Here is a 16,731-nt window from a genome sequence, read left to right on the forward strand (position 1 = left end):
TGCCTTGCTTTGAGCAAAGAATGTTGTGAAAGTAATTGTGTGTGACTTACAAAACTTGGCCTCAACAGGCCATGTAAGATTCTCCTTTGATCCCCAGAACCCTGAGACCACAAGACCTGGATGCAAGGCCATGTGGGGGGTGGGAGAGACTAGCTTTCCCAAGGGCTTCCAGCTTCCTGTGAAAGAGAGCTCAGGAGAGACCAGCAGAAGATGTCGCCACGGCCCCAAGTCAGCCCACAGAACCATGATAAATAACAGACTGTGGTGGTTTTAAGTCAGTAAGTTTGGGTTAGTATTTGTAAGCAGTGGTGGTTAAACTGATAGCTATACCCTCCATTTCAGAAAGGTCACCAATTCCTAAGGCATACAGATGCACCCGAAATATGATTATACATTTTTTTAAGATTCAATGCTCAAAACCAGGTCAAACTTAGACAAATGAAGAAAACTAGATAAATGGAAAAGAAACTCTTTCTCAAAAAATCATAACTCTCAAAATCCTTTCAAGTGTTAAAAGGAATTTGAGCAAATAGCTGTTTAACCTTTATCATCAGAATGGAAGAGATCCAGTTTAACCCTATCGCATCTCATCTAGTCTATTTAGATATATCACAAACAATAGATGCTACAAGCTCCACTGTGGACCAATAAAGTCTTAACCACTGACCCTCTCTTGGTGGACTGAAAGGTGGAGAAGGATTTTTTGGGTTGTGGGAGAGGTATGGAGGGAGGTGGGATGGGAAATGAGAGAAAAAGAGAGAGAGACTGATCATGCTCCTTGGGAAGAAGGAGTACAAAAATAAATTAAATAAATAAATAAATAAACAAATAAATAAATAAATAAAATTATTTAATTTTTTCACAAAAAACTTATATTCAGGAAAATATTTGATTTAAAAATAGAGCATGCTGTCACAGAAATACATACCCTTGAAAATCAAAGAGCAAGGGATTTTAGGTTTGGGCAGGGAGTCTAGCATCATGTCTCACTTCTCCATCCATCTAATCTTTTATCTTTGGCTTCCACTAGATGCTATAGAAGGGACAGCCACTAAATAATATGCCACTTAACGGCATTCCTAGGGCTTATTGTTTCAACTGCCAGAATGCTGGATATTCATACCAAGCATGAATATGAAGCAATGTGCCTGATACCCTAGCAAAAAACCCCCCAGCACTTGTCAACCCCAAAGACCAGGGCCCTTAGAAGTAGCCACCTTGGGAGACTGAAGATTTATTACTCATGCATTAATTTGCTACCATGGTGCAAAAGTATTTTTGGAACTCCTTTTTGGCAGTAGAGTTAAGAGCCTATCACCTGTTCTTTTGAATTCTCTAATGGTGGCACATCTTCGTCGTTGAAGGTGGGTTTATTTATTTATTTATTTACTATTTTAAGTGTCAGGAGACATCTAGAGCCAAGTCTGTGGTTTGTATGGTTGGTGATCAAGGTAGGGGATATTGTTGGCTGATTTTTCAAGTAATGAGCCTAGTTCAATGTATGCTTTAAAAAGTGATTCTCAAGGTTAAGTCTCATAAAGAAGTTCTCCTTGTTTAAAATGAGGATGAGGGCACCTGGGTGGCTCAGTCGGTTGAGCGTTTGACTTCAGCTCAGGTCATGATCTCACAGTTCGTGGGTTCGAGCCCCACGTCAGGCTCTGTGCTGACCACTTGCTCAGAGCCTGGAGCCTGCTTCAGATTCTGTGTCTCCTTCTCTCTCTGCCCACACCCCCCCCCCCCGCCCCCGCCTCCGCTCACATTTTGTCTCACTCTGTTTCTCAAAAATAAATAAATGTAAAAAAAAATAAAATAAATAAAATGAGGATGCCATTCAAAGACCATTTTTCCAGCTTTAAAACTTTGAGGTGAGCTATCATTTAGATACATACATTCTGCATAATAAAAAATCAGTTTCATTGCCCTGTAGCAATGGTTCTCATGCAGGCATGAATTTCCCCCCAAGGGGACATTTGTCAATGTCTGAAGACATTTTTGATTGTCACAATTCTTGGGGCGTGCTACTGGCATCTGGTGGGCAGAGACCAGGGATCCTCATAAGCATCCTTTAAATCACAGGACAGTCTCCCACAACAAAAATTATATGACCCAAATATCAATAGCATTGCGCTTGAAAAATCTTGTCTCATAGTAACAATCTATTCTAACAAGATTTTTAAAGTGCAATGAAATAATTACTATAATAATTGACTGTTTTTTAAAGTATTAAATTTAAAGTGTTAAATGGTTGTCACTCACCTAGGTTAATGTATGTATATATACATGCATATGTGTTTTACTCTTCTATGTTACAAATTACATAGAAGTCAAACTCACATTTCAGAAAATATGATAGTGCTCTTTGTTGTTTGATAGTAAGAGAACCTTAAACAAGATAATTTAAATGAGCACATACTTTATGTGGGGTAAAACACAATGATGAAAACATCAATTACTACAAACATTTATTGACTTCTTTCTATGTGGCAAATACCTGGCTAATTAGCACTTTTCATATATCATATTAATCTTTATACACAATGCTATGAGGGACATACTACTATTAGTCCCACTTTACAGGTCAGGAAATTGAGGCTTAGAAAGGATAAATAAATTGTCCAAGGTCACACATAGCAAATAGGGCAGTTGGGATTTGATTTCTAGTAAGTAATCTAGTAAGCTGATTTCAAGTGATTTTCAAGTCTACCATTTAATGCCGCCCCCAAAGGGAGTTTTGGATCTGCTAAAAGCCGTATCTGTTGTGGGCTATGGGCAGTTTTGCTTTCAGTTGTAAAACATAAATTGAGCAAAATAGAAAATGGCAGTATAGTGTAGACAAAGAGGGGAGGACCTTGAATCATAAAACATGGGTTCTTACCTAGACTTTCTACTTTCTAGTTGGGTATGTGGTCTTCAGCAAGTCATTTGACTTCTAAGAGTCTCAATTTCCTTATCTGTAAAGTGAAGATGGTAATAATACACCCCTACTCTTCTTGTTGTAAAAATTAAATCAAACATAATGGAAAGATGCTCTGTAAATGGCTACTTTCCTACACAAATGTAATTTGGTTGCTATTCTTAGATATGGAAGAGGAATGGAAAGGAGATAGTTTCTCCGTTGCCCTTGCAGGGATTTTCATGATATACCCCTGACATATGACATTGAAGTTAGTTGTTACTTATAATATTGGTCTCACCTCTCCTCTATTGCCTTTGTATCTATGTCTTTTCAAACAAATTTTCCATTTCATCAGGCAGTCAGAATACTGCCCCCAGGGCTCCAAACACCTTCAGACTGAGTTTTACATTTTACACCTACTGGGGCCATTATGCAACTCCTCTTAATATTTTCTTTGGGTTCAATTACTTTTAAACTATTTCACTGAAAGTAAGATATTTTTCTCTTATGGGATTGTGCCATCAAACTATTGAAGATCTGACCTCCTGATTTGTATCACCATGTTGTTTAATAAATTAAGAGTTTGTTCTTTATGCACAATTATTGGTATATAAGAACAGAAATTACACAGTAGTTTCCATGTGGTATAATTACTTCTCCTCACCTTACAATGTTTCCATAAATAAGAACATATTTTGTATATTCCACCCATTTTCTTATCCAGAGATGCTGGTATTTTAATAATCCAGTCTTTCATCTACAGAAGGCCAGCTTCTCTTATTACTTAATTTATACATGAAAATGAATCCCAGGTTTAAGGAAAATATGGGTCTATGGTTCACACTTGTCAGCATCTCAAAACTATCACATACTTTGGCAATACTTGTGGTCTTTGATCTAAAGAGATATTTGAATGGAACACTGGGGGAAATAAAGGAGGGAGTTAAGAATGAATGGTTAACATGCATTAAACAGTTTTCCACAGCACTCTTAGCTCCTCTGGCTCACAAGGTCTTTTATTGTTATGCTTATATGTGACACTTTCCAAATCCTTTTTACCTTGAAAAGGCTATTATTGTCAATATTGGATTGACATTAAAAGTAAATGGCTATGTTATAAATATAACCTAAGTAGTTTCTTGGTTGTGCTTTCACCTATAAAGTCAAAAAGTATTATAAAGATTAGATCTCATGAATCTTTCTAATTTCACATTGTCATTTGATTTTTATCAGGCCACTCTAGTAGTCCATTGACGCTTCTGGTACGTTATTGATCTATATCTAGTCCTCAGTTCCTATTCCTTCCAGTTTTAAAGACTGGTCTGATTCTATGATGTACAAGATTTAAATTATCCTTAGTTGGTCTATTTGACTCTTCTTGAAATCTTTTCATTTAGAAGACAAATTTAGGGGGTCTTGGTCTATCCCTCCTTCATATTTATTCACAAATACATTTCTTCTATGAAGATTAAGTATTCCCTTGGTCCTAAAAGGGGTTAACATGACTCAGAGTATCATGGGTCAAGGGTTTATAACTGACTCTCTGAAATTATGGCTTCATCCCAATTTATTCATTCTTAACAAGATGCAAATTAAAATCAGTTGTCATATCCTTTTGGTACTAATAAAGTATAAACCACAAATTCTATAAAACACATAAAGAACAAAGCTCAAAAGAGGAGAAAAGGGAACAAAACTTCTTTGTTTTCTAAGAAGAGTGAAACAATAGGAGGAAATGTAACAAGTGACCTCTATGAAAATCTAAGATTAATAAATAGGTTGGAAGATCTGCTCCTTAGTTTCTTTCAAAATCAAATTTTGGGGCACCTGGGTGGCTCAGTTGGTTAAGCGTCCAAGTCCTGATTTTGGCTCAGGTCATGATCTCATAGTTTGTGGGTTTGATCCCCACATCAGGCGCCATGCTGACAGTGTGGAGCCTGCTTGGGATTCTCTCTCTCTCCTTCTCTCTCTGCCCCTTCCTCCCCTACCCCAGTGAGTGTGCTCTCTCTCTCTCTCTCTCTCTGTCAAAATAAATAACTAAACATTAAAAAAATAAAATTTCATAAGTAAGGAGATTGCATATCTCTGTTCATGTACTACATGTAGAGTTAATGGTAAGTATCCATCTGACAATCATTTAGTCAGCAAACATATATTAAGGAGATAAGTGTAAGGAACTAAGGTAGTCTCTGCAACAAGAAAAGTCAGAACCAGATACTATGATGAATAAATAGGTCAAGGGCTTTGAGATAGGGCCTAAATTTACAACCTCCCTATGCTTAATGCTTCTCACAAATAAAACACATTCTGTGTGTGTGTGTGTGTGTGTGTGTGTGTGTGTGTGTAGATTAAATGAGAAATTCCTTAAATGCCTAGTGATACTTGGAAAACAGTGATAGGTCAATAATGGGTAGCTACTATGATTAGTCTAAAATGAGTAAGGGATACAGGAGTGTCACAAACTAGAAATTACCTTTAATACATAAAGAGTGAAATAAAGGCTAGAATATGGCAATGTGGCTCATTCTGACCAGATCATCAAGGTAGGCTGAAAAAGTGAAATGCCCTTCAAGCAGGTGGCCAAATGAGAAGGTAGAGACCACCAAGTGATTTAAGGGCTGGTCGATAGGAACAGGCAACCTTGGGCACACAGTAGCTATGCTATGACTAGTCGCATGTGCTCAGGCAAGTAAGTTGGTCTTCCTTAGAGACCACAAGTTGGTCTCTGTTTCCTCTTGTGTAGAATGGGAAAATAAGGTTCCTAACTCTGAGGATGACTGGCAGGAAATAGCAATAACACATGTGAAACACTTAGAACAGGGTGTCTCCAGTTGAGAAGAAAGATTATTTGTTGTCCATTAAGGGTTCAATATGTTTATTATTATGGCTAAAAACAGGGATCTATATCTATGTTTAATCATGGAATGGAGAGCATGTGAAAAAGGACATGAAAGAGTTGTAGGAAAAGGGACTTAGAAGTAGGTATGAGAAAGATAAAGGCAATTTAAAATAATTAAATTCTCATAAAAATACCACAACATAAAGAGATAAAAGTATAGTCATGTTAAAAAACAAAAAATAGTCCAGCCATGAAATGATCTTAATGCTTCTGTAAAAATTTGTAAAACACCACATGGAATTCAATTAACTTCAGAAAGCAATTATTGAGCACCTACTATGATGTAAGAGGTGGGTACAAATGTTCATAAGCCATCGCCCATGCCCTCTGGGATTTCAACGCATATATGATCCATACACAGATAGCTAAATTTGCTAAGTATGAACCTATTTTATGAGAGTTCAGAGAACAGATTGTTTAATTCTTTCTGTGGGAAGAGGAAGGAGGAATGAGCTTAAAAGGGTTTTCCAGAGTTTCAAGTCAGATGTTTATAATATGAAGTAATCCCTGTAAATGGATGAGTTGAGCTGTGTGTAAAACAATAGGGACAGGGAAGGTTTAGAAAACTGGATAGTGCATTCCACTTAAATTAAAAATTTAAGTTTAAATTAAAAAAAAATTACCACAGATGTCAACAAAATCATCTGAGGCCAGTTTGCAACCTTTGCAATGCAGGGCATGTGCTACTTGAGGTGGATTATGAAACAAGGTTGAACATCGTCAGGTAGAGAGAGGAACAGGTGAATTTCTAGAGTGGATAAATATCACTTACCAAGAGCCAGAGATGAAAGTACTTGGAATGTGTAGCTAGTGGTAGGTGGCTAAGAGAATGAACAATGAGGCATGAGGGAGACATCAGCCTAGATTATAAAGGGGCAGGAACATAATGCTAAACTCAAATTTTACCTTGAAGGCATCAAGAACCACCATATTAATTTCTATGTATCCTTAACAGTATCCTTTTAAGAATTCAATGGTTTTTCAGGTAGTCAAGAACAGGTATTTCTTATAATAAATGATTTTAACTCATAGTAAATGAGAACATGTTCTCTTTCACTGGGGGAAATTGGCTGTAATTACCATGGTGGAAAATATATAAATTTTTAAAAACCTATTTGATTAAATATTATATATTTATAAACATCTGGTTACTCATGGCTCAAGTCATATAGATTATTTTTAAGTTAATGCTGATTATTTTCTCTTGAGTTGTAAATATACATATAGATTTAAACTTACTCAGTAATATACCAATAATTTAAAATTATTTCATACTTCTGCATACTATAAACTGTCCTAAATGTTTTATCATTTCATATCATTTCATTTAACCTTAATTAAATTCTTGATGTTATGGAGAGTGTTAACCCATTTACAGGTGAAGAAATAGAGGCTAGCAGGTAAGAAATAAGTTGCTCAAAGGCACAGAGCCCGTCAGTGAACAATCCAGCATTTTACCCAGGCAGTCTCTCTCCAGAGTGTGCCCTCCTAATGTTGAGTTTATATGCTCTGTATGAATTGACTGATGACTAGAGCTGGTCTTTCTGTGCTTGTGGCACCATTCTTCTAGGCATGAGGTGGACCCTATCCTTCTTGACCTTCCAAGGCCTTATCTATGGTTACCACACTGGGCTATCCTCCTCTTTCTTACTATTGACTGTTAGAATTTCTCTTATTCATAATAGCTCTTTTTAGTCCTGGCACATTGATTACTAGACAGAACTACTGGATAAATATGAATCTTATCTCTTTCTGTCCCCTCCCCCCCCGTTTTTTGTCTACTACCAGACTTCATTTAAAACCCCCTCCATTTTCATTGCATCTGTTTGGCAGAAGGCTTGGGTTTGAGTTTGTCACTACCTCTTCATTACAGAGAAAAAAATGTTAAATCCGTCAGGAGAGAAATCTCAACATGAAATTCAGTATTTACATTCCAGAGTATTTGTGTGATTATTTACAACATGATCATGTAAATCAATATCCCTCTGTAATCAATATCTGTAATCAATATCCCTCTGTGACTTGTCTGTTGTGGCTTTCTGCAAAGTTCCTTCCTGCTTAGAGATGATTTATAAACTAGCATTTCTTGGGTCCCACATAAGCAGTTGTTGTCTGTAGTAATTTTTCTCTGCTACTCCATCAGAAGAACTGTGCTCTCAAGTTTAAACATACACTGTATCCAAGTCAAGAATTCATGATGCTTTGCAACTATAACAGTGTGCAACATGGCCTTTCCTAAATAAAGAGGCCAAGATTTCTCACAGACTTATAAGACAACCCATGGGTGAACAAAGATCATTTCTCAGAGCTTTAGTTCATGCTGCATCTTTCCCTCATTATTTCAAAGCTGCTAATAAATTTCTTTCACCAATATACCTATTTTTCTGTTTCGTACAAAGCTTCTCCAGAGCCTCAGGCACAGCACTTTCAAATGTCAACAGCTATTAGCTCAGCACATTCATCTTTGTTTTCTTATTTCTCTGGAGTTGTTTGTATCTTTCAGGGGTGAGTCCAGGTGGCTTAACATAACATAGGGGTGTGTGTGTGTGTGTGTGTGTGTGTGTGTGGAGGGGTGTATGTATTTTCTCAAAATAAAGCATTATAGCTATCCATCTTATCTCTCTTACTTGCCTGCAAACCTTTTTGGATCCAACCGAGTATCCAACATAAAGCATTATACCTTGGTTATGATCAACAGAAGATAAATTGCATTTTTAAATAATCAATCAACCAAATTTCTCCTTTAATTTACAGAAATTCAAAGCATGTTTTGAGAGAGGGAAAATGCTATATATCAAACTGTAATGCAAATACAATGTTTTGTGAAAACTTCCAAGTTTGCTTCCCCTAAATTTTATTCCTATTATGTGTGTGTATGTGTGTGTGTATATATATACATATATACATATATATACACATATACATATGTACACACACATGTATATGTATATATATGTATACGTGTGTGTGTGTGTGTGTGTGTGTGTGTGTGTGTGTATGTGCTTGTGTATACATCTGTGTGTGTCTGTATATATATTTGCATGAATTGTATTTTTGCCATTAGGCATATGAGAGCAATTTTCTTCAGTGAGCCCAAACTTTCTGTTTCCCTATCCTGTGGCCAAATCCATCAGGAAACATTTCATACATGATCTTTAAAATCAAGTCGAGCTGGTGCCAAGCAGATGCACCATGTCACCAGGCACAATGGCTCTTTGAGGTCTACAAAGAAGTATATATAACACAGTATAGAGACTGGTCACACTAGTGCCTGCTGAAACCAACAGGCAGGAAAACCAGAAGTCTGCTGTCATGAGGCAAAAGCATTTGCTCAAATTAATAAAAATATTTTGTAGTGTTTCAGAATCATGCGAAACACTGCAACATGGTGTCAGGTCCAGAGGAGCAAGTACTAGATTATAAGACATGAGTGGGACTCTGTCTGGCTTCCTAGCTGCAGTACTTGGGCCAAACCCTGTAGCCTCTCTTCTATGCTCTTCTCTTGATCTGACATACTGGTAATGACATCAAACACAATAAACCATGGGAGAGTGCTTTGGAATTTGTAAAATGCTCTATTTGTTGGGGAAAAATTGCTGGGAAAGAGAAAAACAACTTCATCTTGTTCAAAACCTGCTAGGCCACTGTGTAACAATGACCACAGTATCATGGGTTAGGTGAATTTTATTGCGGTTAGTCTGTTCTAGGTATTGTCCCCATGTTGTGTAAAAACAGATGTCACTTATAAGATCTACTTACTGTATTATACTTAAATATAATATAGGATGTGAAAGAGTTGTACTATTAAGTCACGACAGAAGTGGTTTATGATAGGTGCTTTCTTTCTTTTTTTATATACTTCCCACTGCAATTTTACTTGTCTGTGCAAGGAGCCATATTCTCTCATATTTGAATCACCCGGATTACAAAGAATTATTATAGATTATATAGTAGTATTATGGATTTTATATAGTAATATGTAGTTGGGGTGCCTGGGTGGCTCAGTCAGTTAAGCATCTGACTCTTGGTTTCAGCTCAGGTCATGATCTCAGGGTTTGTGAGTTCAAGGCCCACATCAGGCTTCACACTGACAGCATGGAGCCTGATTAGGATTCTCTTTCTCCCTCTCTTCCTGCCCCTCCCTCTTCTATAAAAATAGTTAAATTTTTTTTAATTTAAATTTTTTTTAACGTTTGTTTATTTTTGAGACAGGGAGAGACAGAGAATGAACGGGGAGGGTCAGAGAGAGGGAGACACAGAATCTGAAGCAGGCTCCAGGCTCCGAGCTGTCGGCACAGAGTTTGACGCAGGGCTAGAACTCATGGACTGTGAGATCATGGCCTGAGGCGAAGTCAGCCGCCCAACCTGCCGAGCCACCCAGGAGCCCCAAAATAATTAAAATTTTTAAAAAAGAAATCATTTAAATGTAAAAACACATATATAGTAGAAGATAAGTGGTGATACAGAGAATGTTAGAATTAAGTAAAAAATAATAATAAAGTATACAAAATTTCAAAAGAAATGCACTCATTACCTCCAAGTACATAAAATAAATTCTTCCAAAAAATAGGTCTTTGTATATATTATGTTAAATAAATTTGTAAAACTCAAATTAGTATATTTTCTATATGTGACTTGATAATATTAATATGTAGAAGGTATCTTTAAGCAATAAGACACTCTAGCTAAAAGCTTTTATATTTATAGTATTATTTTGTTCAGCATTTTTTTTTCCTATAAATAGTAAAAAGGTTGTACCATCCCAGGTCACAAAAACTTGTCAAGCACTTCATCTACCTACCTACCTACATTTTAAAGAATATCCCCTCACACAGATGAAACTTGAATGATATTACAAGATTGATTCTTAATTCTTTTCTGTTTCATACAATTATTTATCTTTGCTCCAAAGAGAAAATAGCATGAATCACAGTTGCTTATTATCTCCAAAGGGTAATATTCATCTATATCAAATTCTGTCTATTCATGTTAGCATAGGCCTCATTTGACCAAAAACAAAAGACCCCCTGTGTTATTTATAGAGACATCTACTATCCCAGAGTATCAAGAATTTGGAAAGAGAATATCCGATGAGAAATCTTTTGTTTCCTTGCAAACCTTCTGTGAGAAACACAAATGCTCTCAGTGGTTCTTACCTGCAGTGCACAACCATAGGGCCTGCATCAGGAGGGTTACAGGTTTTGACTCTGCGTAAGAAAGCTAGAAAAGGTGTAGGGTGTTCTGGAACGCCATGATCAGGCCAGGCAGTGAACTGGAATTGTCTCACTTCTCTCTTCTCACTTGACCCATTCTGTGAAGTAGGAAGACAAGGTGAGATTCTGTTTTCCTGTCCTCAGGTTGCAATGATGGGTAATAACAGGATAGAGGTAATGTGAAAATGTGCTATCTTAATCCCTTCTCCCTACCATATGACCTTTGGGAAGACACACTCCTTGGAGATATCAATGTCAAGCTATTTGTAAATGACAACTATTTGCTCAGGAAGATAAAACTTCTTAGGTGAGAGGCATTACATTTTTCAGGTTTAACTATCAGGAATGCTCCTGTTATTTTTACAGAAAGAACTAGTTCTTCTATTCTTCATTTGCCAACACTTCTGCTCAGAGTGAGAGTTCCATATTTACTGATAGATCACTGGACAAGGAGAAAAGTTGCTGAGTGATAATGGAAGAGTTATTTCATTGTTCACTGTTGCCAGTGGAATCAAGATTTAAGCAAAGTCATAAGATATTTGATTTCTCAAAAGACGCGTTCTTTACATAATGGAAAGAGGAAAGGGGGGGGAAGGCAAACCTTGTAAAGTGCAAATGTTCGAACGCAATACGTGGCCAGTTCCACGGTATCAAGTAGCGTCACCTGGACCAGCCCGTGGGTTTCTGTGCCTCTACTGGGCCAATACTGGTCACACTTCACCTAGAAGAAACAAGTGACACATTCAGGGCAGATGTTCATCAATTTCTCTATTAGCTTCACTCTGAGTTGCTGTTGAAGAAAAACAGCTTTTTTGCATTTCATTTTATGTTGATCTTTTTCTGGCACGCATTCCTGTTATCCCAATATATGTAAATTACTGCTCTGATGCCAATATAAACCACATTTTTCAAACTGGTAGGAATACTAAGCAGTAACAGATTCAATTTTCCTGGAGAAAAATAAATTGCAGATTGTTGCTGAGTAAAATAAGGAAAGAGGTATTTGAAATTTTAGAGTACTTGAAGAGAAAACACAAATTTGTTCTGGGATATATATTATGGACCACATCAGGAAGATTATGCTCAGCCATTTAAATGACATGGTGGGATAGTTAGTGTTCATCCATCAAGACTTAAAAGGCACAAGGTATTTCATCTTGAACTATCACAATTTCCAAATACATTTGTTTAAAGAAAAGTAGAAATAATTTGTGAATCTATCAAAGCATAATAAACAACATAGCATTTTTAAAAATACAAGATAAATGGCTTCGTATCTAAAACAAATTAAATCTGTAATGTCTAGAGGGAAAAGAGCTGTGTGTTCTTTAAAAAGTCTCAGAGGGTCATACACTAGCAGTATAAAGTTTAAATAATTTAAAATTCATACATTTCAGATGAATACTCTACAATTTGTATGTGGAGTTGAACAGAAGCACATAAAAGTATTCAAGCCAATTAGTTCAACATGCAACAAAAAATAATGAATTCAAAGTCTGGAATGTGTTTCAACTTACTGAATGTGTACTTTGGGTATTAAAAAGCATAAATGATAAACACAACACTATATTTTCTAGTAAGGTCATAGATAAGAACATGTTTACCCATTGTATCTCAGATTAAAAGAAAAGGTGGGGGTAATTCTTCACTGAAATGCATTTCTCTAGGTAAAGAAATCTAGTCCCATTTTATATTAGGAAAGCACACCTTGAAAAAGAAAGATTCGAAAGTCATAATCTCTGGATTTAAACAAAAGCAATGAGGCATTATCATCATAGACACTAGAATTTTTTGGTCCAGTGAATAGAATTGCTAGATAATTATTTGCTTTTATGTTGAATATAAATATTAGTAGCATTCTGTGAATAATATTGTAATTTTCTGTTTCCCAGATGCAGCATCTGTTGCTCAAAGGACTCAGGCTCCTTCTATCTAGATACTGGACCTTCTAAAAAGGCAGAGGTTTTATTCTCTATCAAATTACCTAGCCAACAAAAAGGGGGAAAACCCCACTTTAATGTACAGTTACATGGTAAGGTCGAGATTGATTTCACAAGGCTTGACTCCTGTGTCTTTATTTCAATGGTGAGATCACACCAACATTACATATTTTATTAAAAACAAACAAACAAACAAAAACAAGCAAGAGTGGTTCACACTAAGATGGGCAATTTATGTCTTAATAGGATTTTTAAAAGACACTTACAAGTTTCCTAGGTACATACTATATTCTTCTATGTTTATATTTCTATTATGTGTTTTAACTTAAGAGCAACAACACAAGGGAAAGACACTTCTTTATGGAGAACATGACCCCAACTGAGTACCTCCGTATGTTCTCTGACCGTCCATTTAAACCTAAGTTGTATGTGGATGAATTCGCAAAGGATACTACCTGAATAGAGCCAACACTAACTACTTAAGTAGCCAGGATTCAGATGGAAAAGAAAAATCACAAACATTAAGCCAAAGGCTCTGTTTTAAACCATAAAATAGATGTCAAGTTGATGTCTCCCTACAACGGGCAAAGTAACTTTGGAGACCTCTTACTGCAACACTGGAGAGGATGCCAGCAATGTGTTGAGTTAAAAAATGAAGAGAGAAACTCATTATTTAACAGTTTCAGTGGGATGGCAACCCTTTCAAATCAAAACCAACAAGTCAAATCCCACAAAGACAAATATCGCTATGACAGACACAAAAACAAGAGGTTAATACAATGAAATGATCTATAAAGTCAGTGCAATGCACTAAACCAAATTCAATGCAATTGTATTTCAAAGCTGGGAACTGATTACCATCAGACCTTTTGGTGAGATAAGACAAAGGAAATGAAGGAAATAACCAAGAGCCAGCTTTTATGTGACCTCTGGAAAAATTGTTCCGTTATTTACTGATTTTCCATCTACAGCTCCACTCTATCCCTAAGACACAGGAAAAACTGAACTTACAACTAATCATTCTCATACTTCCAGTAATAAGTTTAACACTGCAACTATCACTGACTTAGACTCTGACTCTTTTAGAAAAAAAGAATACCAGAAGACATTACTATAAGGAGTGAATGTTATGAACATTTTTAGCTAAAAGAAGGAAAGAAAACTTTTGTATTCATTTTAAATAACGTACTTGAATCTTACTCTCTAAAATGTTTCAAACTCAACGGCAGAAAAATGGAGCAATTTTTAAAAAGCAAATATATTTAAACATTGCTGTTTTCTCTCAAGAAATATTTCACAAAGGCAGTTTATAAAAAAGTAAATATTTTAGTGTATGTACACATGCATACATATGGTCTCAGCAGCAGGATTAAAGCCTCTCAGAACAGCTACAGCAATACACTGTCCCCTTCATTAGTAAGAACTTGGCACTCTTTTCTCCCCCATATTTTCTGAGTGGTCTTCATGGTTTCAGCTGATTTCTAAGGACTATATTTAAGGCTTTAGATTTATGGACATTCTCTTAAGTCCTTCATTTTTAGTCATACACTAAACAAATAATTTCTGATTTCAACATTAGAAAGCAATTGAAAAGTGTAGTGAGGGAAAAAAAGGACCCAAGAAAACAATTAGAAATGTATTTTTTTTTCCTAATTAGCTACTGGAAATGCACTAGCTCCATCCTCTCTTGAAATGTTTTACTTTGACAACTGCCCCTCCCTCCACCACCCCCCTCCCCAGGAGAAAATCTCATAAGGTATTTCTAGAGAGTCACCACTTTCAGGCTTTATGCACAGAGCCCAGTATAGGTTGCTCCCCTCTGAACATCTAAGAACTAGAAGGCATCAGCTCCTGAACATAAATTCTGGTGCTTGTCTTTTCCTATGTGATTCTGAAATGACAGACTGTAAGTGATCTTTAGGACTGATGCACAGAAGGCTGGGGAGTCTAACTGGATGGCCAGTAAGCTGCTTCTCTATTTTCAGGACCCAAGTCCAGCAGCCTTATCTGTTAAATAGGTACAATATCTCCACACAACAGGGCTAGCATAAGGCTCAAAAACCATGCACCTAAAACTCTAAACCCAATAGGCATTCAACAGGCAACAGATATTATTAATTATCAGTTAGATTATGTTCTCAATTTTTATGGTTGTTTTTACAAAAAGCGTAACCATTTTATATGTGAAAAAAAATAAACATGTTATTAACCCCAGCTGATTCTCCAAGTGGAAGGCAAGGTCTTAGCAACTGTGGGGACACCAAAGTGAAATGAGTGCAGTCCTGCCCCCAATCCATTAGCCTTACTGACTAAATACAGGGGTATGCTTACATCTGCTCGTTCTTCAAATACATAGCTGTGAGATTTCCTATTAACTCCCTTACTCTACCTGGGCCTTAGTCAGCTGTGAGAAGAGAATGTGTTAGTGTCCGAGGTGAAAAAGGACAGAAGCAGAACCTGTCAGGCAGGCTCATCCAGTAACTCACTTTGAAGCCTAAACTAAGTAAGACAGTTCAGATTTCTGGCTAAATTTGGGGGAAAGAACTCTTGTTATTATCACAAAGTGATTATAACTCTTCTGTGGTAGCTTCATTTCTCCATAATTATGCAAAGAACAGGTTGACCATCACTAAATGCATGCTATGGAATTAATGCATATCCCTTCTTTCATGGCAACCTATTAAAAGCAAGTTGATGGAATGATAAACCATTTAAATGTATTCAAAAGAAATACTTGTCATTGGAAATATTGCCTAGGATTTGATCCAGTAGGTCTGCTGACTGTGCTTCAGGGAAATCCTTTCTTTCTAGTTCCATTTTTACTTCCATATGGCTTATCTTGGAAGTGCCTGTCACATACACTCAACAACTGGAAGCCAACTTTATAATCAACTATACTATGGTCTACGTTGGCTTATTTTTAAATTGCCCAAAACTTCCAGAAAGCAAAACCTTTCAGTTTAACAAAGACTCATTGAGCACGGCAGCATGTCAAAGCATCAGAATTCCAAATATAACAAACCCATAACTCCAAAGGGTCCCAGCATCCCACCGATGCAAAATCCACTTGCTATATGGTATTTTGAAAAGCCTGCCTATGACAAGATTTTTTAGCCAAAAAAGGACTTAGAATAGACAATAAATGATACACAGGAAAGCATAACTTTTGCTGAAAGTAACTAAAAATTAGTATCTACTATGTTTGGGCAGAGGAACCTTCTATAAGGAGTGGATAGATAGTATGCTGACATTAGATAATACAAATCAAATTTGGTATTGGGAATAAAGAAATGTCAATATACACTCATTAATACACATTTAATAAGGGACAATGTAATAAAAGGAAGTTTCAGATAATTTTTAGGATATATTTCAGTGGGTGGATAAATTATATGCTGAACTGTTTATTTCCATAGGTTATAATATGTCTCTTAACAGTTTTATTTTATTTTTTATTTTTTTTTAACATTTATTTATTTTTGAGACAGAGAGAGACAGAGCATGAACAGGGGAGGGGCAGAGAGAGAGGGAGACACAGAATCGGAAGCAGGCTCCAGGCTCTGAGCCATCAGCCCAGAGCCTGACGCGGGGCTCGAACTCACGGACCGCGAGATCGTGACCTGAGCTGAAGTCGGACGCTTAACCGACTGAGCCACCCAGGCGCCCCTCTTAACAGTTTTAAAGACCAGCTTCAATACTTGATTTTCCAAAATAAGTACAGTGATCATCTCAGTGATTCTATTCTCTTTGAGTGATAATGTCATTCTCTTCACTCAATTAACA

The 16,731-nt window shown here is 36.5% G+C and overlaps 1 protein-coding gene across 1 annotated transcript in view; it reads right to left on the reverse strand.

Annotated features, from left to right (window-relative positions):
• Nucleotides 1-16,731, reverse strand: part of PTPRD (protein tyrosine phosphatase receptor type D) — a 318,572-nt gene that overhangs the window by 35,529 nt on the left and 266,312 nt on the right. The window contains exons 29-30 of the mRNA XM_047096382.1: nucleotides 11,610-11,729; nucleotides 10,952-11,106 (exon numbers count right to left, since the gene is read on the reverse strand). Of these exons, the coding sequence (XP_046952338.1) occupies nucleotides 10,952-11,106; nucleotides 11,610-11,729 (275 nt within the window). The remainder of the gene's footprint in view (nucleotides 1-10,951; nucleotides 11,107-11,609; nucleotides 11,730-16,731) is intronic.

The sequence above is a fragment of the Lynx rufus genome, unplaced genomic scaffold (assembly GCF_022079265.1).
Source record: "Lynx rufus isolate CCGP_SWC_20201006 ecotype Redwood Valley unplaced genomic scaffold, mLynRuf1.p SCAF_10, whole genome shotgun sequence".
Taxonomy (NCBI): Eukaryota; Metazoa; Chordata; class Mammalia; order Carnivora; family Felidae; genus Lynx; species Lynx rufus.